Raw genomic sequence first — 27,316 nt, 5'->3', positions numbered from 1 at the left:
CACTTACCGTACCTACCTGTGGCAAGACTGTAAGAATCCTATCCGTGTACTCTATTTGCTTCTGATCAAACAGGCTCTTTCAGGTACAGCCTACAGGCACTCTCCTTTCCAGAGATGGCCGAATTAAGCTGCAACATCAGGGGTTTTTAGTACCTAGAAAATGCATGTTAGTTTGGATTACAAGGTTACCCTGGCTAGGGAATATCATCCTGAACTACCAAAATCCACATTAGTTCAAACTCCTCATTTATATTTTTAGAGAACAAGGCTGGGATCTGAAAGCATGAGTACTTCATATTTAAATTCAGTATTTGGTAGAATTGTCAGCAGACTAACTACCAGTGCATCAGAGGAACATTTTATTGACCCGATTTAACCACATCCTCTGATAACCATGCCAGGAAAAAAAACACCTGTCCGTATCTTACTAGAATTGTATCGTTATACAAACAGAAGTAAGCACATACTATCTCAACCGTATTAAAAAGTATGTATTAATTTCATGATAAACATTTACAAGTGACACTTTTTCTTGTAACACTGTTTTAAACCAGAAAAATTCACAAATAGTAAAGGGAGAATCTAATAAATGGAGAGCTACAATATTCATCAATGACTGCATAAGACTCAAAAGTTACATTTTTGTTTTTATTTTTTAGTGAAATCCAAGAAGAATCCAAAAATAGTGTTTTGACTCTAGATGATTATATAAATCTTGTAAAAGAATTAATACGTTCCTTCAATAACATCTGCACCATTTTCAAACTAAACCAGTTAAAAAAGAAAGTATGTTGAGGAAAGCCTGTATAATTTTAAGGTATTTATTTACTCATTTATCTCTGTTAGCGACAGTATTTGTTTTATTCAGAATTTGTTTCTAGAATAAAGAAAATACATTTTACAATGGCAAAAACCTGAAATTCTCAAATTTCTTTTATACAAATAGAATTCTATCAATTCTTAGAAAGTTCCTGTTTATTTTTTTCACTTTGCTCCATGATATACCCCAAAATTCATTTTCTGTGAAGAAACAGAAAACTTTATTCTAATAAAGCTAGAGAACAGATAATTTTGGCCCCATGTCTGTAAAAAAAAAAAAAATTGAATGCAGGAAATCACATGCAAGTTTAATGCAAAAAATCTATAGACTTAAAAAAAAAAATCAATCCAACAAGCCGCTCTAGAAAACCTGGACAAGATGTCACCAAAAACCTCATCATTTGCAAACTGATTCATATCTATAAGATATAAAGCTGCTCTGTCAAGGCATAGGAAGTCAGCGCATGACAAAATGATGTATTCATTCAGGAAAGGGTAGTTATCCAACAGTAGAAGTCTGACATCTAGCGACTGCCACTTCTATTTGTTCACACACTTCAGCCTTCATGAAAAGATCTGAAACAGGCTGCCTCTCACTCACCTCCAGTGTTAAAACAAATGCAGTAGTGCTTATGGTGGTGCCTGTGTTTAAATGTCTGTATTAAAAACATGCACATGTATCAACTATCTTCAAATGCTTTCCTTTCATTACCCGAATTAAAAAAAAAATAGAAAAATTATGCTTTTATGATATATAATAGATGCAAAATTTTGTCTAAACTTTTAATACCAGAAATAAAAAGATCCACTTTATATATTAATGCTATATTGATCTAATACAACCTATTAAGTGCCATTTTGAGTATAATTTGCTGTAACTGCAATACAATTCTTGCAAAAGCTGTCCCCCAAAAGATCATCCTATATAGCATTTACTTACAGACAGCACTATATTACACAAATATTTTAAAAAGTCACAGACTTAAGCAATAGAAAATCACCCTAATCTCTCCAAAAACATAGAGACTATAAAAGATACTACAGAATTTTAAGATTTTCTTCACTAATAGGCAGTGCTAGCCTCACTCTGGAACCAAGACAATCTATCCAAACTTCTCTAGTGATGAGACCAAAGTGCTTTATTACAGTTATAGCATTACTTGTCTATGCACTGCCCCTCAAATAATACATCACAAACAATACAAAATAGTAATTAAGATTTTGTTGCTCTTTTCTTCTACCTTTATCACTTTTGCGTACTAAGGAAGTGAATATTTTTCTCAAAACATTCTCTTCCGATTGTTATGGTGATCTAATTCAAATCCTTGCTCCCAGAACTGTATGCCTTATTTTCACTTTTGACTACAAAAATTGCACTTCTGAAAAGGGCAAGGAATCATAAACTGCATCATTTGAGAATTACAATACCTTATTTTACAACTGTAGTGTGTGCAAATCATCATTTCAATGAAATTTAATAGTTACAAGTATTCTTTAACTATGCAAGTATAGTAAGGTTTACAGGAAGTAACATGGATAATCAATATTCTACCATTTGAAACTAAAACAATAAATAAAAGTTTAAGTACTAAAACTAAGGAAAAAAAATGTTCCTGTAAATTGTACAGTACCTTTTGGTTAAAGCTTCTTAGCAAAAATATAGTAATGTGTTTTAAGCACTCCAGTTACAGATGGTTCAGTATTAAAATTCCAAGGTTTCCCCATCATGAAAAAAATATTGCATTTTTCCATAGGTGCAGCAGAAACTGTTTCTCTCTGAACAAGTCTTCAGTCTTTAAAAATGTATAGACAGTAAGTATGAAGTCAAATGAAACATTAAAAAATTATAATACAGTACTGAGGATGCACAGTTGTTGCGTATTACGGGTTTTACATTCCTTCTTATTTTGAAAAAGCAAAACTAGAGAGCCCATTGTATATCACTGAGTTCAGCTGGATCTCCAAGCCCTCCATCAGCCTCCAAGTAATTCATAAGAGCTGTCATAGCAGTGTCATCATTTTCACATATTGCATCAAAGTCCAGCTGAGAATTACCACCTATAAAATTATTAAAACATAAACGTAAGCAGTACAAAGCATGAAGAATATGGTAACTTTCAAAGCATTTGTTTTTTTAAACAGCACCCTCCTTTGAAGTAGAGGCAAACATTTACATGTAAATGTTAAAAAAAAAAAAATCAAGTAATAGAAATAATGGCTGTCCACAGACAGTTGTAAGGACATACATAACTTGATTTAAGAAGATGACTTACATCTTGCCAATCCATTGGACTATCTCCAATTGCTAGCTAATAAAACCGGTATCCTTGCAGTGAACTGCTTTCTAACTTATGTCACTTAGTGGGAAACACAATCATGTACCTGAATTCTCATCTAGTGTACTATGCTGGATGAACTCCTGAAATCTTACGAATTACTATGTTAGCTCTAGAAATCAATGCTATACCCTTTCCTTTAACAACAGTAAGGTAAAATGCTTTAGCTCAAGTATCAGTGAAAAACATTTCCTTGACTATCTTGGATAAATATAATTGTTGTTGTTTTTTTTTTTCCCTTTTCCAAACCCTTCCCTTATTTAAGGATTAGCTTTTTTTTTTTTTTCCTTTTATATATAAAGCTTTCATAGCTAAACTGGAAGAAAGCTATTAGTTATAAATAAATAAATAAATAAATCTCTAGTAACTGAAATAAAAAAGGGAGCCGGAAAAGTTGCTAGGAGCTGAAATACAGGATAAACATAAACATTGCTTTTATAGCACTTTGCTTTTATGTTAAAAATAATACAATGGCATTCTCCTTTTACAGGGCCAGGGAATCCTATATCCAGACAAACTGCTGCCTTCATGCACGCTTAAACAAGGGGGAAATAAATAAATAAATAAATAAAATTCTCTCTGAAACATTGTGACTAGCCCTTTGTATTGACTATTCACAGCTTGCAGTTAAGAAAGAGATAAAGTGCTAAGAGGACAATAGTTCACAAATCACAACCAGTTCCCTTACACTGCATTGAAATAACTTTTCCTTACCCATATCTCTTTTCTGAAGAGAGAACTAGTAAGTACCTAATTAAAACTGTGGCATGCAAGAATGCAACGGTAAACTTCTGTTACAGGATATTATTTTTGTCATGAGATTCAATGACTGATCAAATTTTGCTGTTTGCCTGCCAGTGATAATACATCTGTTTTAAGAGTTCTCTCATCTTCAGACAGACAGACAAATCTCCTTACAACTTATACATGGTTGTAAAGTGGTGCACTCAAAAATTACAGCATTTATCAGAAATCTCTTCCCCTGCAACCCCCAAAATATCCACAAGAGAAATAAATCTTACTGAGAAGAGGTTCATTATTGGGAAATTGAATAGCACCCTGGTTCTGTTCTGAAGTCTCTAGAACTTCTGTTTCTGAAGGACATAACTGAATGAACTCTTTATTTGGCACCTGAAAGAACAAAAGTAGTAAAAGGGACAGAATTAAATCCTAAATTTAGTCATGATTATTACATTACAGAAACATAAATCACTGTCAAAGTATTAAAAACCAGAGTAAATGAAAAACATGCATCAACAGCCAGATCTACTGCATTTAAAAATAATTATTTTTACAAGTTCACGTAGCACTGGACTTGGCTTAAAAAAAGATGTTCCTTACACATCTATCAAAGGTACTTCACAGTGATGGCATCTGCTTTATTAAGGGTCTAATTCAATATTCAGCAAATAAATCCAGCACAACAAACTGTACTGGTATATACTTTCCATGTCTAGTACCATAAACTACAAATTCCCAGTGACATGTTTGTCAATGTCAACACATTCTAGCTAAAAGATAAAAAGAAGACCCTCACACCTCCCATGTTCTATATGCATTAAACTATATGTATTATAAACTTGTATCTTTTCTATTATTTTGCATCTTGTTACCATCATGATAAAAATCTAAGTAGTTTTAAATTACTTTTTGCACTTCAGAAAAACGAGGCTAGCAACAACAGAGATGGAAGTAATCCTAACCCAACCATACCAGAAAAAAAAAAATACACCCCCCCCCCCCCGATTTGTTTCATGTAACACATGGGTTACCTGACTTGTGTGTGTTCTACTTGGAAATTAATAAAATTGAAATGCTTTACAAAAGCATTTTAGGAACAAATGGGATACCAAAGCACAGAATAAAGAAAAACCTTCAATGAATACAATTAAGTTATCCTCATGATGAGATGCTGCATGCTTTAGAGTTCAGTATATTTAAGTCAAACAACTCTTTGGGAGAAAGACCTGCAGTAAGGCAGGGGAGAACTGATCATAAAAAAGAGGGGAAGCCAAAACAATCCCTAGTCCAGAACAGTATTGTCAGGAAATGAAAACTGCAGTGGGAAGATAAACTGTCTTTAAATGGAAAGAAATTTACATTCAAAGAAGTGCTGATGGAGAAGTAAATGTTTGTTCATATAGTTCACAATATACAACATACAATATACTTAGGTAAAAAGAACGTTAATTATTCCATAGTTATAGTGAAAGTTATAGTTTGAGGTGTTACCAGCACTACTAGATTAGCAAAACAGCATATTGATCAATTTTTAGAAGACTACTGGAATACCTTCAAAGTAAAAATTTTAAACATGTCAAAACTGAGAACATACAGCATAGATTTTTAAAAGGGTCTTCAACAACATTAAAAGTACAAGTGAGAGAAACCAAGAACTGATATTTTATCTAGGTTGCCAAACCAAACAGGCAGAAACACTTTTACTCTCTGACGGTTATTTAGCAGAAGTTTTAATGCAATTCCAAATCCAGAAGAGCCCTCACTGCATGAATCACACTCATATTTAGCATATTTGTAGAGCTTCAGCAGAGATCCTAATAACTGAGTGGAGACTGCAGTCCTCTCAGCCTTGGGAATAGCCTGTTAAGGCTTGAACTGATGCCCCCGTAAATGAGGTTGGAACTTCTGCTGCTGTCACATCTCTCAAAAGGCTTTCATAGCTGCCAGGTACTTGGCAATACCTTAGACATTCTCTCACAAAAACACAAGTGAGGGTAATTTGTTCAAACATAAGCTTTGAGCTATCTGACATTAACCTTTTACTTCTAGACTTTTACAGGCAGTGACATACTCACATTGTTGCAGTTTACAGTTAAAGCTGGAGAAGGTGACTTTCTCAAGAGATGTGATGGACTTAACTCCCCAGATGGTGAAGAATGCAACCTACAATTGTATATGTTTAGTTGATTTACCAAGTCACATTGATCATAAACTGAAAAATAGCCTGTGTGTTGCAGAACCCACCAGACCTCCCCAGTGATGAAGAATGAGCCAGCTAATCTGAAACGATGTTGTCTTAAATTCTCCTGAAGATTCTAAATTCTCCTGCTCCAAGTTTTGGTAACACAAAAAGCAGAAGAGATCAATAAAGGCCATGGGTCATAATTACTTGAGCACACTTTTTATTTTTTCTGTTGAATCACCAGCACTGACAACCAGAGAGTAACAGGTTTCAGAATTATGCACATTGGGACAAATAGGTACATTTCAAATACATACAGAATACAGACAACATAAGGACAATGGTGGAAGGAAAACACCACATCCTTCTAATGTTCCCTCTACTATTATTTTGTTATACCCATCTTTCTACATTTTTGTAAAATTCCAACTAAAGACCACTTGTTTGTTACCTTTCAGATACTTCTTATCCTCCCTCACCAAACATGCCAGAGATGAAACTAATAGTGAAAATGTCGTACCAGGGCCCTTTGCACAGCTTGCTTGCATCTCCCCCTGCTCTTCCTGACTCCCAAAGGACAAGGGTATAAAAGAATTGGGGCACTCAGGACACTTCCATTTCCATCACTTCCTCAGATCCGAAATGTGATAAGGGATTGGAGGAAAGATAGAAAATGGTTGAATAAACAGCCTATCTTAAGGAATTAAGAGTTATTTGTGTGGAATATTTGTTAGTTCCCTACATTCCAATATCCAATGTGCCATTTGATAAGCAGTAGTGCCATCTCTAAAAGCTGGGACAAAAACTCCAAATTGAATAGATTTATAGCATTGCTGTAACTGAAATGATCATTCATCAGATGCTAATTCAACTCAGATATGCTTGTAAATAGAGCTGTAGGCATAGTCCTGAAACTTAAAAAAAAACAAAAAACAAAACCAACTTGGTGATGCCTGATACACAGCTTGAGAACCATCTGTGTCTTCCTGATATTAAAAAAGTGCAGAGAGCAGATTCAGATAGTAAATGTACTCATCTTATTGGATTATGTTTGTAGTCACAAAGGTATTTGATGAAAAACAGCTGGTGTTAGCCCATGTTGGTCACTCTTTTGTGTAATTTTGATTGCCTCAGTGTGTGCAAGACAGTAACTTGATTTCATACAAAAGAAAAATGAAAAAATAGCATGAAGTTCTACTCTTCACCTGGAAAGAAATACAGCATTGTTCTCAGCAATGATTCTGGAAAAGTGAACTAAATCTGGGTGCAAGCAACTACATCCAGACATCTCCAGAAACATTCAGTTCTTACTGATGAGGCCTTCAATGGCCAACTGTATTTGTGAACACCTCTAGTTTATTTTCCCCCAAGATACAGGGCCGTAGGATGAATATGATGCCAGACACCCCAGTTACACAGTGCAACTGTTCCCTCCCATAGCTGGTTTCTTTTCAGAACTGCCGTTTCTTTGGCACAGTTTACCTTATTCTACATGACTTTGCTCTTATAACCTTTTCTTTCACCTGCATGGCAACTTCCTGGGCTATTAGTTTCAACACAAGTTCATTTCTCAGTTTCCAGTGTCCATAGATAACTAAGACCACTGAAACAAACAAAGACTAAAATGGCTCAGAACAGTGTGGCTGATGAAGCTAGCAAGCAAAACATTTTTCCTTCCAAAATCTTGTGACGTTCAGTCTATTAGTTGAGAAATAAGAGGACTGTTCCCAGAGAAAGCAACATAACATTGTTTCATTTACTAACCAGTCTTCAAGATGTGAACATAACCAGGAGAAACACTAAGTTCAATCAATGACTTGAGACTAAGACCACCTGATGCAGCTTCTTGAGGCATGTGCTCATCACTGCAGCACTTCAACAAATATTTGCCCTGGAAAGTAGTTCTTTGAATCCAGAACTTGTGTTTTTTTTATTTCTCCTAGCAGCCTCACTTTTTAAATTAGAAGCAAGTCTGAACTATCACTGTGCTCTTCCTGAAAAGATGTTTTGGTAAATCAACCAAACTGCTGCTCCATGAAGGCATAAAACCATGCTTTACTTATATGATCAAATTAAGACATCTACAAAATGAATCTCTGACAAATAAGGAGGTATGCATCACGAGCTTCAAGCTTATGATAGGCAGACAGACAGAAAGAAAATTATGTCAGTGTTAATACTATGGAAGCTGAACTTTTTGATGAAGAAGCTCAATTTCTGTAAGGTCTGGAATGGACTAGAAAACTCCATTCTTCTTTTGGGATCAGGAAGGATATGAAATAATAAATATTCCCCTGAAATAGCCCTAAAGAGGCCTCAGTCATACCTGCCTCAGCTGTACAGCTGAACTCCATTTAAACAGATTGAAAAAAAAAAAATTCCCACTCTTACAAAAAAATTTCCCCCAAATTGGGGAGATGAATTCAGTACCATAATCTCTTCTCCAGATTCCACAATTCTATCTGTTGTAATGGATTCTTCTGCTTCCTAAGATTAAAACAGATAGACTTTGCTCTCATGACCTCCTGAATTGCCACAGAAGAGGAGTAATGGGTTGGTTAGATCTTCATACAAAGCTCACAAAATTTCCCTCTGTTGCTTAGGAAGATACTGCTCCTAAAACTGTTGCCTCTGTAGCAATATGAAGAGAAAGAGCATTGCTTGTGGTTCTTAAAAGCACAAATACCAGAACTTTCAAAGGGTAGCTTCAAAGAAAACCTTCCCAGGAATGCATTCATTCTTTCATCATCCAGCAAATTTATTATTCATCTACTTAATAAACTGGTTTCCTTAAGCTGATGACACATATGCTCACATAGATGAGCATCTTCAGCAAAGGTCAGGTGATGTCAATCAAAACCATCACATTGAGCTGACTGAAGTGTCCAGAACAAGAGTCAAATTAAGCTCTTGGGTCATGCCTGGATATTAACTGTCAGAGATAGTAACTTTTGCCAACTTAATAAATCCTTTTGAAAACTGAATTAAAAAGTGACTCTCCTTCCCTCTATGGTACTGATGAGAGGACATTAACAATGGTATCACCAAAACGTAACATCCCATCTTTGCTGTTGAGGATATCAATCCTTTTTTTGTTGCCAGTGCTTTTTCTCCCCCTTGCTGGATAATCCCAGCAACCTGCCATCATCCTGTGGGATGGATTTTTTTTTTAATTTTTTTTTAAGTAGCAATCTTTTCATCCCATCACAACTGAAGTGTTTATTCTTTTCTTCCTTTCATTGAAAATGAATGATTCCCTGTGCAATTTTACTATTCTAGTAAAGGGATACGACCTCATTGTTGGAAGGCGATTCCAAAATACTGGAAACAGAGTAAGAAACATCTACCACTGTCACTCTTCACACTTTTAGGCTCTGACAATGGGTTTTACTGTTTCAGAAGATTAAATAGTTTTTGGATGGAGAGATAGCTGAGAAGACAACCACATTATGAAGAGATAATGTGTAATCCTGGTCCTCAGCATGGACTTACAAAGGGGAAATCACACTTAACCAACCTGACAGCTTTCTACAAGGAGGTGACTAGCTCAGTGGATGAGACAGTATTGGATGTTGTTTACTTTGACTTTTGTTTGTAAAGCTTTTCACACTGTTTCCCTTTACATCCTCACAGACAAGCTGATGAGTCAGACTACTACTGAAACAGCAGGACCTGACTATGCTATGGCATATCAATGTATTTATAGACTGGAGGACAAGAGGCTGGAGTGCTGCACTGCAGAAAGAGATCTGGGGGGTTTGGTTGATGGTATGGTCAATGTGAGTCAACAATGTGCCCTGGCGGCCAAGAGGGACAACAGTATCCTGGGGTGCATTAAGGACAGTATAGCTAACCAGTCAAAAGAAGTGACTGTCCCAATAGACTCAGCATAGGTGTGGCCTCACCTCAAGTACTCTGTGCAGTTTTGGGCACCACAATTTAAGAAGGATATAAAAATATTAGCATGTGTCCAAAGGAGGGCAAAGATGGTGAAAGGACTAGAGGGCATGATTTACGAGGAACAGCTGAGGATACCAGGTTTGCTCAGCTTAGAGAAGAGGAGAATGAGAGGTGAGCTCATTGCTGTCTACAACTTCCTTATGAAGGAGAGCAGAGAGGGAGGTGCTGATGTCTTGTCTCTGGTATCTGGTGATAGGACGTGGAGAACAGCTTAAAGCTGTATCAGGGGAAGATATTAGGAAAAAGATCTTCTCTGAGAGGACGGTCGAGCACTGGAACAAGCTCCCCAGGGAAGTGGTCATGACCCAAAGCCTGTCAGTGTTCAAGAAGCATTTGGACAACACTTTTAGATATATGGCTTAACTTTTAGGTTGCCCATGTAGAATCAGGAGTTGGCCTTGGTGATCCTCATGGGTCCCTTCCAACTCAGGATATTCTATGATATGAAACTATTCCTTACACCTTTACCATTGTTGCCAAAACTGGTGTACTTCTTCCTGGAAGGTGTAGTATTACTACTCTTTCAGGTCCAGTTGTACAAGTGCCAGTGGAAAGAACTACGTATGGGACCTTGGAACACACTGCTCTGCAGACATAAAAAATTTCTTGGCATTCCTTTACCTGGAACTGGAAGTATAAGATCTAAAGTCTGAGGGATGACTTCATTATCCAAAGCTAACACTTAGATAACTTGTCCTGTGCTGATGAGATGATAGTACCATTATCCTAAATTTGACCTTAACAAAAGTGGTTGGACCTTCTGATGAAGCCTTAATTCCTGGAAGAGTTGTGACTGAAAACAGACTTCTTCTGTGCATGTGCATCCCAAAGTCCTGGAATTAGGGGACTCGGAGACTTCTTAAAAAAAAATGTTCTTAGACAACAAATGCTGATACAGTGCAAACTGACATAGCGTAATAACATCTTCCTCTGTAAGCAAGTCAGGCACCACTGTGGGTACACAACACAAAAAATACGTAAGGATATCTTCACATTAAAATTATGTTTCTTCCTTTCTAATTCCTTGGCTATGCTATGTACCTGCTAAAACTAGTTAGTTTTAAAAGGGTTGGTCTTTAATTAACAATTTGATTCTTGTATGGATTCCCATTTGGAATGACGCAGTGAGGTTTTTCTTAATCTATGGCTGGGTACTGGGAGGGAATTGTCCTATCACTTTAGTCTACATTCAGGATAATCAGGAAAGGGACAATACAGGCTATGAAAGCGCTCCACTGGGGACTGTTTCAAGAAAAGTTCTCCTAGCAGAACGATACTACCAGAAAAATATAAACACTAGTCACAGACAACTGATTTTCCATTGCCGAATGGCTTATCTACCCATTTCAACATCATGTGAAGGAGCTGCATCACAGTAACGCTTTTGAAGTCATAGTTAAATAATACTTTCACTAACAAAGGAAATTGCATGCCCAGAACAAAACTATTTATCAAGGCCAGTGACGTGTTCTGCCATGCATGAGACTAACATTAGGTTATAATTGGTATCTCATAATGCCACTGCTCAACCTAAAAATATTTTAAACATATAACACAATAAAAATGAAACTTGAACAACCCCCACACAATCACGCATACCTCTTCTCTATCTTTACTTAAAAGCCTAATGTATGATGTTAAGCATTTATTACCTTTGTAATTCTAATATTTCATTTGCAATTTCGGTTCCTATACTTCCAGCACCAAGAACTGTTCCAGAGGACATTCCAGGTACACTGACTAAAGACTGTTTTACAGCATCTACAGTTAAAAAACAAAACAAAACAAAACCTTAAGTGTGTAGCAGTTTCATTACACAGCAAGGAACAATCACCTCAAGGATTAATTTTAAAGCAGTTTTTGTTCTATATCTCTTATTTTCAGAAATTAAATTTCTTAAAACACTAACTCATGGGGGAGGGTGTTGTAAGCCTCATTTAAAATATAAAGATAAACGAATAATATATTTGTGAAAACTGCTGATCCCCGGTAGTGAAATTAGTTTTAATCATTACCACCTGCAGTCTGTCTCACAGACAACACAAAACACATGAGAAAAAAAAACCCTGGATTTTTCACAAACAGCAATCAGTTATTAAAAAGAACAATTTTAAAAGCAAAAATAAAAAACCTTATAGCAAGATGATAAAACAGCATGTAGAAATCAGAATCTATACACAGGAGAAAGATATTGACAAAATATATATGTGAATGTCAGTATCATCCTATATTCTACAGGTAAACTCAGACAGTACAATTGCATTTCTTCAGAAAGCCAGGCAAAATATGAAAAGAGTCTGTGACAGAAGCATATCATCCTATCAACCAAAATCCTAGCTATAGCAGAAGCTGCTAGAAGGACAAGATCTGCTATAAGCCCTTCTGATCACAGTTATGCGAATGATATGAATTAGGGATGCTGTGAGGAAGTAGAAATTGTCACCAGAATTAGCTTAAAAAAAATTAATCCTTCCTTGCACAACAACCTAGAATAAAAAAATTCCTGGATTGAATAAATCTACAATTGTAATGCTTGATCAGGAGATGCACCTATGATAACTGTAAGAAGCGACACTTGCCTTCTGCAGGCTGGGAACCGTACAGGACCTGTTCTTCAGCTGACTCGTTATGACCTCTGAGATTTAAATAAATAAATTAATAAACACAAAAAAATCAGCAAGTTTCTCAAAGGCAAAACCCAGCATATTTATGTTTGATTTCAATAATGCTTTACACAGAGTAAAAACTAACATTGTCAAACTAGTAAAAAAAAAATAAGATATTCCTCACATTTCAATGTTCAATTCTTTGTATTTTTCTGAAGCACTGGGTGAAATATTAATTTCCACTTACTCTCCAAAGAAAGAAGAAAGGCCAATATTGTTGTCTGTGTTTTCTTGTCATGGAACAAGGCTGCCATTTCTACTACTAGGAGGGAGACCAGTTAACCAGAAACAACTGCTACACGGACAGGTCAGTGGCTCCCTTCAGCCAGCAGCGGCTGCCTGCCTTCCCTCCTCTGGAGAGCTGCAGGTGCCCAGATCTCCAGGGCAGGCACAACTGGCCTGTGGCTGTTGGGCAGCACAGACTGTCTGAACCGCTCTTCTCTGTCTTCTTGAGGAAAAAGGACCTGAGCAAAACAGGTGGGCGATGTTGACTTAAGACATGAAGCAGCTACTGAATGGGTAAAAGGCCCCCTTAACAACTTGGTTTAATGGAAATAAAATCCCATCCATGCCCCTCTAAAAATCCCAGTCATTGGCAAAGATCCTCAGTATCATTGGAACAATCTGAATTATAGTTCCATTGCCAGACACAGAGAACGAGAAAGAAGAATTAAAAATAAAAAATAATTAAACACACACACATTTACTGTCTCGCAGGCTCCTCCCTTGCAATCAATTTAAAGGGTATCTTTTTGTCCCACCTTGCATTTCTATGATCTATCAATTACGCTTCCCCACATTCTGACAGATAGTAGGTAGGGTAGCACTTAAAATTAAGTCAACTGACACATGCAGTCTTGTAAAGCTCAGAAGGAAAAGAACTAACTTCACATTTCAATTTATTCATATCTACTTTTTTTAAAAGATCCTTCCTTTCTTCCTTTCATAAGAAACTCTTTCACCTCTTTTTCTACTGTGAAATAGCACGGTTTTCAGGGTCAAATCCACAACTTAAGCCTGAAATAAAAATAACTGGTAAATGCAAAAAAATGTTCTTCCAGGTTACTCAACCACTTTTTGTGCGGTGTCATTTTCTAGTCTTGTTCTGCTTCTTCAACAGGTTGCTTTCTGTTAATACTAACTGTAATTAAGGCAAAAAATAACATGGGGATTCATGTGAATTACTTACAATACCACAGTGTTGTTTGATACAATGTACTCCAGTTCTTTGGTCCAGGGATTCATGAAACTAAACCACTGACTCTTTAAAGTAATGAAAGTCCCATCTTTTGCTCTAAATTTGTAGGAATTTGTAAATACTTTTTCTTTATTCTGCAACACTAGATAAGAAAGGAAAGTTGTAATCACCATATTTATACTTAGAAAAATAAAGTTAAAAATTATAATGTTTTATAGCATCATAAAACCAAAATGTTTTTGATGGCCAGAAATACAAACTAAATGCCAGAACAACTGACAGGACAGGACCCCTACTAAAATCAAACTATAGTTTCAGCAATGTTATTAATCTTAAATTAAAGCCCAAGTACTTAGTTTTTGCAAACCACTAGTAAGGAAGACTCCTGACTTAGTGAACTTTCATAATCAGCGTCTTCAATTGTATGATTAGGCACATTTGCTCTTCAGGATTCCTTCCTCATTCTTATAAATAATTGAAGCAGAGGGTTGAAAGAAGCATTAACATTACTCCCTTGTGATTAAAGCAATGCACCAAGATCCAAGACAACAGAAGTTTCTCCTTGCTTTTTTTACAAGCTTCATGTGGGCATGTCTTAATGCAGATGTAGAAGAGGACAACGCTAACACTGTTTAGTTTTATTAATTCTCAGCTTCTGAGTTTTTGATTTCTAGTGTTTTCACACAGCAGTTACATGTAGTTGCAAGTAGTCTGGGAGAACCAATTGTTTTGTACCTTCTTTATGTTTTTCAGCTAGATGATTGTGATCATCTTGATGGCAGTACTCGTAACAAGAAGTTCCTAGAAGCTCTTGTGGCAGATACCCTAAAATTGCTGTTGCACTGTTAGAAATAAAAACATGAACTACAGCGGATTCAAACAATTGCAAAGCTTGTTTTCTTCAGTATCAGATTAAGCAGAAAATTAGTATCTAAAGAAACAGATGCTTGTGTTCATGTTTGGGAAAAAGATACAGCATTAGTATAGCTCTAAAACAACATGAAATATTATTCACTGCAAATTATCCATTTGCAATGAATGGCAATTCAAAGATAAAATAACAGTGTTTAAACATGCAAACCACATGTACACACAAAATACTTATGATCATTAGGTCTTCCCATTAGCCAATCAGGGTAGTGGTCATACATAAGGAGTCATTAAAAAAATTTAGTAGTTGAATTTTGCTCTGCCACTTTAAGGAATAGGTTTAAACTGACACTTTTAGATGACTGAAAAGCAATAAAAAGCTTCCAGTGACAATACTGAAATTCAAAACGCAAAGTGGTAAGTCAGCCTCTACAACAAATAAAAGTCTGCTTTAGAAGGTTCAGAAAATAGGAACTTAGCTTTCACTTCTAATGAAATAATTTGGTACCTCATTTAGATATAATGTATTTGTTCCAAATAGTAAGATTTTAAGAAGTAATTTTTGCTTAAGTGTTTATTACTTAAGTCATATGCATAGCTATGAAGCTCTAACTTGAGATTTTTCTTTATAAATAATAAGTACATGAGTGCATTTTATGACATATTTTAATCTTGCTAGCTCACCTTTTCCTATAGGACAATACACTTACTTTTATATATTACATTTTATGTTTGACAAAAAAACCAAAGCACAAGCACTCATAGATTCAGAATGAACTGCTTCCTGTGTACAGCACCTAGAAATTCTATTCTGTTTGAGAAATTTCAGTTCTGACAAAGTATTAGAAAATTTAACTAGTGGTGTCATGTTCATTTTCTCTTCATTAAAGAACAAAACGCTTACCGCTGATCTACATAAACAAATTTTCCATCCATGGCAAATCGTGTAACAAATTCTGTTGCTTTGACTTTTATCTCTCCACTCTTTTGTGGAACAATATAAGGGTGTAACCTCCCAATTGCAACAAGACAGTTAAAGTTACTACTGTCCTTTTCTACATCATTTTCCTCTTCTACTCCCACCTCATTAGGAGGCCAGTTCTTCATATACCCAGTACAGTGAATAGTACAGTATTTTCTGTGATCTAATAAAAAGAAATGAAATAAGAAGCAGTTATGGTTCAAAAAGTAAACTGAATTACTTTTTTTTTTAAATTCCGTTCACATGAGACCAGCAACTACATTTTATGCTTACCTACAACAACTGTACAAGTCTATAGATAATTTTACAGAGTATTTTTTAATTAATTTTGTACTACTGGGTTTACCTGGAGAGAGCACTTCTAATCCTATGTAAGATTTAGGAAGATAAATTATAGGTGTTGGCAGTTCAAACACAGTCTCACAGAAAAAAACAAAAACAAAAACGAAAGTACACCAACAGCCTGGTAACCCACAGAAAACATTCTCTATATGGTTTTGTTTAAAATAAACTGGAGAGGCACTCAATAGCTTCCAAATCAATTTACCTTTTGTGAACACAATGATCTTAACATACGCTTACTGCAATTGCTCAAAGAAGCAGCTGAGAGAACAAACCAAAACAACCTAGCATATTTTCTATTTATCTTAGGCTTCTGAATTCCTCAATTTTCTAGGAACACAAATATTTTAAAAGTCTTAAATTACAGCATACACCGTCATTCATTCCTATGGCTGGTAGACTCTTTGCTGCCTATATAACACGCAAATACCCTCATACACATCAAGTCATAAAGATGACATTATGTCTCTTACAGTAACTATCTTTCAAAAAATTGCCAAAGTACTCTCGATATCTGTATTCTGAACAAATTATGCTTTACATAGATTTGATTTCCTATCAACTATGGAAAACATATATCAACTCTGTAAAATGAAAAATTGAGTTATCCTACTGTGAATTTGTTACAATTTCTCAGATTGTCAAGGTGCCTTCCCTCAATACTGCTTTCCTGAGAAACATTTCTACAGGTTAAATTCTTATCTCACCGAGTTAGTTGGCACATCAAAGGAGACTGAATTCTATTTACTTACAGTTACAGACCTGTTTTAAAATTTACTATTGTAAAATAAATATCTCAACAATAATAGGTGACATTGAAAAACAAAAGTAGGAGGATTTTTTCAGGGTCAAAATTTCAGCACACCTTTGCAAAAAACAATACTAAGGTATTAAACAAAAGCTGGAAATTACATTTTAAAAAGATCCATTCACTGAAAACTTGACAAGAGTATACTGCTGTACAGGTGTACCAAAAATGGACTGAATTAAAATTACTGGAAAACTGAATGAAATTACACTGATAAATTAACTTTACTACTAAAAGAAAAAAAAAAGGGGAAAATTCATACTTTTAAGTACACACAACAGAAAAAGTAAATCAGAAAAAAAAAAGTTGTTTACTTGCTTTTTTTTCCTTCAAAACAGTAGATTTTGCAGGCCTTAGTCAGTTATCTTCAAGAAATATGTTATTTAGTTTCATTCTTCTGGTTTCCCTGAGACTTCTGAATTTGACTACAACAGACCACGCGCTCCTAAACAGCCACTGTAACTCAGGTTCCTCCCTCCCTCTTTTCCAGGAGTGAATAGGGAGGCGAAAGAGTACAATTAGACTGTTTTTCAGAACATGTCTCAAGTACATATTGACACTTCTCTAGAGCTACTTTGTCAATCAGTGATAACTACAAGGGTCACACTACTGACTTGGAACTTAAGTATACCAAGTTTCAAGACAGAAAGCCCCCACTTCATCTACACTGTTTGAATACCTTTCTTTTTTGGGTTGGGCAAGCACTCCTTTTCTTCTTTGACTGTGGTCCTACTGCATTTTATCCGACAGAAGAAGGAACGTCGAGCACCAGAATTCAGTCGAGCTGGTCCAGCTTGAAAATCTGTGTGTACTTGCAAGCCAGCTTACAAAAATTTAGTAAAGTGGTTAAAAAACCAAAATCCAACAATAAAACTTCAGAATACAAGGCCTTTTCTTCATTTTAGCTTCCAGTACTTTCTCCTTACTGTTTAGTTGCCTAAATTTTGTCCGTACAATTAAAAATGAAGACTAATAACTTAAACAGGGCAAAGAAAACGTGACTGTCACACAGATTCCAAAATTAAAAAGAACTACCAAGCTATTTTTAAATGTTTCTAGATATTCTGAATGGTATTTTAATAAGTATGCTTTATAAACTTTCAACTTCTATTTCGTACAAGGAAGAAGTGCAAAGATGCTTATAAAAGCCAGCTATAAAATAGTCATTAGCTGCACAGTACATAACACTTTCCATATTAGAAATAACTGTAAACAAAATAAGATTTGGTTAAATTAGGATTGACACTTAGCATTTTCAGAGAAGACAGTGATTCTTGATATTGAAGTATTTTATCCCATGTTCGACTACATCAGGTCTTTTGTATTGACAAGACCTATCAAATACAAGAAAAAAAAGTAGTATGCCTGATAGGAAGAATGTCAGACCACATCTTGGTAAATGTTTAACAATGCAAATTTCAGTAATTCTTATTTTCTAAAATAAATTATTTTCTGGGCTAGCTTTTAAACTGTAAGTGCATTCTAAGCAGCAGATAAGCATTCAAATATGTTTGTTTAATAGAAATTATACCTCGAGTTTGTACATCTATGCACATAGGAATACAGGAATATGTCCTGTATAGTCACTAGATTTATTAACATCTCTTTAAAAAAAAATCTGAGGACATTCAAATATGACTTACTTTTCCCATCTACGAGCTTCTCCCTAGGAGAGACATCCGAAGAAGAAAGTTGCTCCTTAACTTTTGCAACATCTTTTGGATGCAAGTAATCAAACAAACTTTGTCCAATTAAACTGGCCTATTTAAAACAAAAACAAAACCAAAAAAAACAGACAGCAAAAAGCAAAAGAAATAAGAACCACATCATTTTAGAACAGGACCCCACACATATTACTTATCTCAGAAAAACAACTTTCTACACCATTAAAAAAAGAAAAGGTCAAAGTCAAATACCACAGTTACTCTAAACATCAGTATTCTAATCCACATTTAATTTGCTGTTTTTTAATATTATTTTTATCAACACAGGGTAGTAAAACCATAATTTGTTAATTCCCCCTTGAAAAATAGCAGATTTAGTTGGATATCAAAAAAACAGTTCTGTAAAACTGAATGTTTTATTTATGTACATAATACGATTCCTGATCCTAGCCAAAGAAGGTTATGCACAAAATAACTCCACTCTCAGATTATTGGGAGCCAGGGAGGAAATAAAGAAATATTCATGCTACCTAATGACTCCAAGCTCTAATTTGGTTGGACAAAATGGCATCACTGGGCAAGGAGCTGCCTGGAAGCAGGGGTCAGCTCACTTCAGCACTCCTTAGCAAGGGCTATTTACAGAAATCTCTCTAGCTGGGATCCATTCAAACTGCTGGCTCTGCTGATCCAGAGTAAGTGGTCTGCTGCACTACTGTAGGCAGCACTACTTTCTTTTGAAACAGGAAGGAAATCTCACAGAAGTGGGCTAGTTTTGTTTTTTTTCATTGCTTACCTTTACCACAGCAGATCAAATCAGTGGGTAGACAAGCAGTATTCTAGATTCAAATTGCAATTCATTTTGGAGGCATGCCACTTGCTATGTGACCACTGCATACATGAAGGGGAGCATTTTTCCAATAAGCCAGAATCAGAAATGGGTTTAATGAAAAGCTTCTAAGAAAGCAGGATAATAAACATACAGCCTCTTTCATTTGCCCAGGTCCCATCTAACCCTAAAGCAAAGGGAAAATGCCAAGTGCCACTTAGAAAGGCTAATAGCAGCCTTGTCAAAATATATAGGTGTAATAAACAGATTAGGCTGCAGGATGTGATTCATAACGTAGAATAATTCCCAAATAAGCCAATAAATTGATGGGTTAAGTCAGTCATGTTCTCTGAACCTCTTTGGCTGGAACAGCAAAGATCTTATGGATCTAGAAGTAGGTATGTCTGATGTGAGAGACTCCAAAAGGTATTTTTTAGTCCTTGAGTAAATTCAGTGTAGAAGTTTTTAAAAAAAAAAATAAAAAAAAATCTGCTTTATGCTTGTTCCCATAAGATGATTCATTTCACTTTAATTTAAAAGAGGTACAGTTTTGGTTTGTTTTTTATTTTAAATAAAAATAAAAAATCTATAAAACAGAGTCCAGATTGGTTACTCTTCCATTTATGAAGAAAATGAACACAGCACAAATGGTTTCAAAGTTATAGAAGCAGACAGATGGAAGCACTAGCTGTTTTAGCCTCTGTTTTTGGAACAGAAGTCATAGATACATGAACAAGTTATCATGCTTTGATTATTTGTGGTAATTGTCCATGATGTTAAATGTCAACTAATGGAAGGTACTTTTATTTTTCCTATTTCTCTTACTCTACAGGCTAAGCTAACTCACAGTACCTCAGTTTCCTTCAAGTTAAAAGCATATACTCAGATAGTTACTGTGGCTGAGGTGTTACGCAGTGCATCTGAGCATAAAGGCATTACTGAAGAAAGCTTTAATTAACTTCCACTGCTGAACTACCAATTTTCCTTGGCCTAACCCCCCCCCCCCAAATCACTTTACCATTTAAAAGAAAATCTCTTGGAGACAGAAATGAGGACATCTTCAAATTATCCCTTCCTCTCAGACTAGCAGTTTTCTTAAGGATAATAAATTCAAATCTGTTGCTGCTACTCAGGTCAGGAACACTGACTGTACTTGCAAATATTTTGTTCCAGGATATTCAGCCTTACTCTAAAGGAGGTTAAATCAGAGAAATTCCAAGAAATGATACACAAGGACTGTTTTTTAGTAATATACAATAAAATGCAAAAGTTTCAACATTTCTAAGAAAATGCAAGGTAAAAACAAACCAAGAAACTCAATTATAACCACCTGATCATAATTAAGTATTTTGCAAACTGATTCCGAGACAAACAGAATTTTTCCTCTGTGACATCCAACCACAAATAGGAATCCATCTGCAGCCTGAAAATATAAAGATACTGTCTTTAAAAACATACAATTAAAATATACAATGAATATTGATGACTACAAGGAAGTACACTTTTAAACCTGATTTTTTAATTAAATAGGTTATAAATAATATCAAAAAGCAATTAAGATTGCAAGGACCAAATGAGACCTTTAGCTACAGACAGCTGAAGTTTCTTAAACACAGCTTTGGGAAAAGAGGCAGCCAGCTGCAAAACAGCCTAACTTGGGAGTCATTTTACAGATCTCAGCAAAGTCTGTTATTGCAGCAAAGGAAAAAGAAAATAGTTGCAAATGAGAAAGGGTAAAGGGGTGTGGGTATAGGATGAAGTGTGAAAACAAGATTTTCTTTCAGGTGTTACTTCTGCATCTTTTTCAAAGTACATCTTTAAAAATTTAAATGAAGGAGAACAAACAACTGTGAGTACATTTATGCATCATTAAAAGCATTCTCTAAACTTGTATGCAGACTTCAATATCAACATTAAAAATTTTATGTATTAAATACGCAGATTGTATACAGATTTATTATCCCTTCAAGGGCTGCTGTCTGCCATGCTCACAAATCATCTTCTGTACCCCTTTATGAAAAAGCCTGTATAGCGTAAAGTTTATAAACCAGTACTTATCAAATACATCAAAGCACTTGCTTGAAGAAAAAGGTGGGGAAAAAAAGCACTCTCCAACTAAAAACTCAAGTTAATGGCAAGCTTTAATAAGGACATCATTTAATTGAGAGTTTCCTTCCACTTACCCTAAGGATTAACTGTCGGAGCTCATCATCCTTTAAAAATGAAGGTTTATACCGGACTTCTGTATAGGAGCTAGTGGAACCTGGAAAACAGATTATTTGTAGACATAATGTCAAAATTTGCATTTTAAATTTACTTTTAACAGTTATACTTATTTTGTATTTTATAACATTTCTTTGCAACCACAACAGCTGAAAAAAAAGTAAAATTATAAAATATTAAAAATAAAAAAACCCTTATAAACATATGATGGTAATTAATATGGGCATACAACCAGGTTTTTTTGCCCTTTATTTAGCATAAACCAAGGAAAATTCTGTTCAGATACCTTTAATGTACTGCTAGAGAAATGGTATCATGAGAACTGAATTTTCTAGAAACATTTCACAGGCCTATTTCAGAATCTTTAACATTTGCTGCAGCCTAATAATTCCAATGTTAGCAATTGTCTTTTAGCATGAACAATGCTTCATTAGTACTATATATCCAACAATCAAAAAACCCACTCTATTGCAGTTAAACTGAATGTCTCGCTAAATGTAGTGAGACTGACTCACTATATTTACTGTTCTAGCACCTGTGGCAAGTACTCTAAAATAATTTTTAGCCATTACAAGCATTTCCACAAATTTTCCTAGATATTTTTTGAGGAAAATAGCCGTTGAACTTTCCAGAAAATTTCAGCATTCACTATAATTCCACATAGTATCTTGCATTTTCTTAAAGCATTTGTTTTGAAGATACATATAACAACTGTGCTGGATGGAGCCCAGTTTTCATATCCTATTGTTAAAATACAAATGTTTGAGTTGAAGATTTCTTGTTTAAACTGCTTGTTTAAACTGCAAGTGCCCTGCTAATCTGTCACATTATTTCTTTACACAAAATTCTCAGCCTGCTTGTGTCAATGGGCCTCTAGGAAACCCTTCCAACCTAAATTATTCTGTGATTCTATTACTGTCAAGTTAGTAGCATAATTCATTTCCTACACTCCTTTGACTTAAGGCTAATGGGGTTCTTGTTAGATATGTTTATTCATGATCAATTTTTTTTTTGCAATGCAGACAGTCTTTGATCTTTGCTTACAGTTGACCAAATTATTATTTTTGTGGAGGAGGAAAAATATCTTTGATAACTCTTTCTTGTTACTCTCTAACATTTCACGGTGTTTAAGACTTTACTGTAATCAAAGTCATCAACCATTCTGTTAAAGTATGTTTTGTCTTGCAGCATTCCTTTCTGACCATTGTTCCTGCAGGTTAAAAAAAAAGTTTGAAAGATGTTTATGTCCAAACATAATTTTTTCTTTAGTTTTATGCAACTGGTTTTGGTTTTATGAAGTTACACTGTAAAAGACTTAACCTATCACTGAAGTGAGTTCTCTGTGCTCCCAACCAGTGCAACTACTTACATCAGTTTCTTTAGGCAAACATTAGCATGGTTTCCCATTGTTGAGGAGACTTTTTTCCTAATCTCACACTGGACAAACAACTCATTGGAAGTATTTGATATTTTATAAATTACTTGGCCTTCAACTTAAAGCCCTCCCAAAATTCAGTTGGGTTTTTTTGGTTGGTTGGTTTTGTTGTTTGGGTTTTTTTAAATGGTGTTTTTCCATGATGTTGTAAATTTCAAAGTCAACAGATAAACATGAAATTCCAATACAGAGACAAAGGGTTGATGTTATTACCACATTTGTGATTGCAAACAGGAGCATGAAGACCATTTGATTCTCTATTAGCAGTATAGCTCTTGGCATCAGTACAGCACCACAGGTATTACTGTTACAGAAAGTATGATGGAAAGTGGAGAGATCACAGAATATGTTTAATTTGGGGGTTGGAAAATAATGAAAGACAGACTTGTTTGATTGTTGTAATTTTTAAAAAGAATCAAGGAGTGATTCAGTTGCAAGGCATCCCCTTAGCAGACAGAAAATATCAGACACTGAAGGGTGGCTTTTTTTCTGCTATACTAAGCAAAAAGAAGAAATGAAGTTCTGGAATCTACAAACAAGTAAACTTAAATGAAGAACTGAATTCAGAAAGGAAATGTAAAATAAACGACCTTTGATTTACTTAACAAAGAAGATACATAGTATAACTCCTGATAGAACAAGAACTGTCAGGATTATTTTCCTAAAACTCACCTTTTAAAGATTTTAAGTGTTGCACAGCCATCCGTAACACCGTAAGCTTGTCTAGCTTTCGTGCCATGGGATTGCACTGAGGTATCATAGCAGACAATTCCTCTATCAGATTATTCATTTTGTCTCTTCTTCGCTTCTCTGTTTGACTGTGAGCCTCTCTAAGAAGAAAAATTGTTTTAGAACACATGATTTTCCCCATAATACTAACCAATTCAATTTTGGGAACAGAACATATCACAAGAAGTACTACTGCACTGAAACAGTTTTTCATACACTACTTGTATTTGACAATTGAATTGGATTCACTTGAACAAAACAGAAATGATCACAATAATGATGTGAATATTGAGGGGGGAAAAATATCTCAAGCAACAGCTTGATTATATGTGGCAGGAACAGGAAGCTATGAAGACTTATAAAAGTTAATTCTTCTTGTGACCCTTGACTTCAAAGTGAATAACTTGACACCTTACTGTATACCAGAGAACTTTTGATATCATTAGTAATCACTGGAAGACATTTCTGCTCCCTGGCCCTATCTCTACCTGGCTTGTGTAACTAAGTTGGGGTATTCATTCTGCAACTTTTTTTTTTTTTTAAGGAACACTCTCAGCACTTCCTAAAGCATCTCTCAAATCTGTTTTATGCAAACTCACAACAATCTGAGATGAGCAGTGCCTTCTTGTTATCTCATTACCTTAAAAATTACTCAGCTTGAAGACAGACACAAACACAAGCATTTATTCATAGCACAGCAGAAGCAACAGACAATACATTTATGTGTGCTTATAGGAGATGTAGTGGAAACTGAAATAAAAAGCTATGCCTCGTGTAATTTCACCAGAGGCATTTCAGAAAGCCTTCCCCTTCATTCACCTGATAAGGTGGTAGAAAGGGTTTCAGCCTTTGTGGATACCTTGTGTCTCAGGTTTCATCTCTTGGTAAGCCTCTGTCCAAGAACTCAACCACAGAGAGCTCCTCTCCTTGGACAGTTTTCATCAGAAAACCCCTTCTAAGGCACAAGACAGTGCACATCACAAATATATTTGTATATCAGGTCACTTTTTCTTTAATTCTTTCTAGTAGAGTATGTTAGCTTTTCTAGCAGATCTGCTCCCCTCTAACATCCTCTAGCAGATCAAAAAAAGTTTAATTCATTCTATTCCCTCCTTACCCAGAAGACAAGCTAGCCACTCAATTAAAACAAAGATTATTTTCCTTTCTGATTGAGACCAGACACAGTGTAGTTAATCAAACTGAGGGACAACAAGTTTTGGTTAACTGATCTCCAAAACATTTCCTCTTAGGCATACTGTAACAGAAGGTATTAAAGGTAATACAGTTAACTGTCCCTGGCCTGTTAGGAAAGAACAAAGTACAGTTTTAAGGACCTAGTCTTCTATTCTTTTTATTATTTTTCCCCAAAATAAATCCTTTCTCCCCACAAATAATTCTGGGTCATTCGCCCAAGCAATTAGCTTTTCTCTCTCTAAAGCTTTTTTAAAAAAATTTAATTTTATCAGTTATTCTTAGTTCTACAGGTTCATCCAACTTTTCCTTCATGTCAGGTAGGAAAAATCAAGTAATATATTGTGTATGCTCCTTGAACTGTGAACCTCAGGAAGACAGATACAAACATTTAGGGAAAGAGAACAATCTTCCACATCTCTAAGAGTCAATAAGAAATTATAGAAACCTGAACAGGTGGATGCAGAAATTCAGGTGATGACTGGATGATTCAGAAAGCCTTCTGTTACATTCCCCACTTACAAAGGGGAAAGGAGAAAAGCAAGTTCCCCAATAAGCTTGAGAAAAGAAACACTGGAGGGAGATAACTGTTAAGCAAACCTTCAAAGAGTCTTCTAATTACTTTTTTTCCTCCAACTAATGAGCCAAAACTTAAGGAAAAAAATTAACAATACAACAGCAAAGTTATTAGAGCAATGTACAAAACAGAATCTTGTATAGCAATCTGGAATACTCAGTAAAGAAAAATAGATTTTGGAGTTCAAGAAAAAGACTGCAAATGTATTTTGGAACACTTTAATTTCTTCCATTTTATTTAAGTTACAAGAACACTTCATAATTATTAGTTAGCATACTGTATAAATAATGCTTTTGACAGCAGAGTGGATTATTTATTTCTGCTTTGACATCTCTTCTCACATGACAAACGAAAGACAAGTTTATAAAACAGCTCTAGTTTTACTAAGTGGCTTGTCTATAGTTTAAAATATTTGTTTGGATGAATCATGACTGCATTCAGTCACACAGTTTCAAATACTCCAAGTGCTTTAAGTGAATTCCAATTTGGTTTCAGGTAAGATGTGAATTCAAAGTGCAATGGCAAACCTTGAATAATTTCCTACACAAAAACTTGCTCCACAACAAGAATTCTTTGTCATGCTTTACGTGAATCTATTTTCATGTGGGATAAATTTTAAATACCTCCGAGTGCAGACAAATTAGAAAAAACAATTCTCAGATTCATACCGACTGAGGATCAGCTCCTCCCTTTATACACGACTTGAGTGTACTGCATTTAATTCTCACCTTGAAAATTTTAACCTCAGGTTATTGCTAAACCATCTGAGATATTCCGCAACACAACATTCCTTAAAATTAGTAGAAAATACAATCCTCAAGGAGGCTCTAAAAATTACTATAAATTTAGGGGGGGAAAGGAAAAGTTTACTGTTAAATATTGACAGTTTTAATGAACGTTACCCACAAACTCGTATTTTAGTATTATGAATCCTAGTATTTACTAGCAAAACATACTTTTATTGTAAATTAGTACCTGAAATCTTTTATTTTAACATGTTCTTCATCTTCACTCCTAGAGAAAACAAGATATAGAGTTTTACATTGCATATTTAATACTAGGTACTTCTTTCCTCCCACGAATTCAAGAAGATATAGACAATGCTATGGCTCTAACAAAAGCAAACCCACAAAAATTCCTAAAACAAAATGATCTAGCAAGTGATGCATAATAGAAGCAGACCAAAGCACAACTTCCAATATTCACAGTTAGGTGAACACATTATGGGGATATTTCATAATTACAGGGCTATTTTTATCCTGGAGAAAACAACATTAATGCAACATTCAAATAACTTAAGTCCAGGCTTGATTTTATGTTTTTATTCAAAATTTTATAAGAGATCATCTATTCATGTTTTTATTTCCAAAATCTTGTTGTCAAATGATGAAAAAAGCAACCCTAGCCTAGACTGGGCCTAAAATACACTTTAATTGCTCATGGTCAGAAAAAGTAAAAATTAAGTGTTTTCCCGTACCATACAGCAATGACTGCAAAGTTTATTTAATAAAATTGTAATAAAATGAAAGACAATCATAGTGCCTGTATCACAATAAATACTTGGCAGCTGGAAAGTATGAAGAATGATTCACACAAGGGCAACGATCTTTTTTCTTCCCCAAGATCACTGTATTTTTCACCACCATCTATTAAGAATTTCAGAGCACGGCCTAATAGTAATCTTTCAAATTGTTGTGGTTTAACCCCAGCTGGTAACTAAGCGCCACGCAGCCGCTCACTCACTTCCCCTGCCCCCAGTGGGATGGG

The 27,316-nt window shown here is 35.2% G+C and overlaps 1 protein-coding gene across 6 annotated transcripts in view; it reads right to left on the bottom strand.

The window, feature by feature from the left end:
• Window positions 1–728: 728 nt before the first annotated feature.
• ARNTL2 (aryl hydrocarbon receptor nuclear translocator-like 2) overlaps window positions 729–27,316 on the bottom strand; it is a 39,350-nt gene continuing 12,762 nt past the window's right edge. For 2 of the 6 annotated variants that reach the window (XM_010563566.1, XM_010563565.1), the window contains 14 exons: window positions 26,525–26,563; window positions 23,725–23,882; window positions 21,578–21,657; window positions 20,725–20,817; window positions 18,548–18,665; window positions 17,584–17,727; window positions 15,677–15,917; window positions 14,638–14,744; window positions 13,894–14,044; window positions 12,618–12,673; window positions 11,691–11,799; window positions 5,972–6,059; window positions 4,178–4,286; window positions 729–2,877 (listed from right to left, as the gene is read on the bottom strand). In XM_010563566.1, the coding sequence (XP_010561868.1) occupies window positions 2,741–2,877; window positions 4,178–4,286; window positions 5,972–6,059; window positions 11,691–11,799; window positions 12,618–12,673; window positions 13,894–14,044; window positions 14,638–14,744; window positions 15,677–15,917; window positions 17,584–17,727; window positions 18,548–18,665; window positions 20,725–20,817; window positions 21,578–21,657; window positions 23,725–23,882; window positions 26,525–26,563 (1,630 nt within the window). In that variant the 3' untranslated portion in view covers window positions 729–2,740. Of the gene's footprint in view, window positions 2,878–4,177; window positions 4,287–5,971; window positions 6,060–11,690; window positions 11,800–12,617; window positions 12,674–13,893; window positions 14,045–14,637; window positions 14,745–15,676; window positions 15,918–17,583; window positions 17,728–18,547; window positions 18,666–20,724; window positions 20,818–21,577; window positions 21,658–23,724; window positions 23,883–24,600; window positions 24,687–26,524; window positions 26,564–27,316 lie in introns of those variants that run through there. The other 4 variants (XR_774119.1, XM_010563568.1, XM_010563567.1 and 1 more) reach the window with 4 other exon arrangements.

This window comes from Haliaeetus leucocephalus, unplaced genomic scaffold (genome assembly GCF_000737465.1).
Source record: "Haliaeetus leucocephalus isolate CR32 unplaced genomic scaffold, Haliaeetus_leucocephalus-4.0 Scaffold170, whole genome shotgun sequence".
Classification (NCBI taxonomy): Eukaryota; Metazoa; Chordata; class Aves; order Accipitriformes; family Accipitridae; genus Haliaeetus; species Haliaeetus leucocephalus.
The sequence above is the reverse complement of the archived record's forward strand: the minus strand, read 5'-3'. Positions and strand labels throughout refer to the sequence as shown.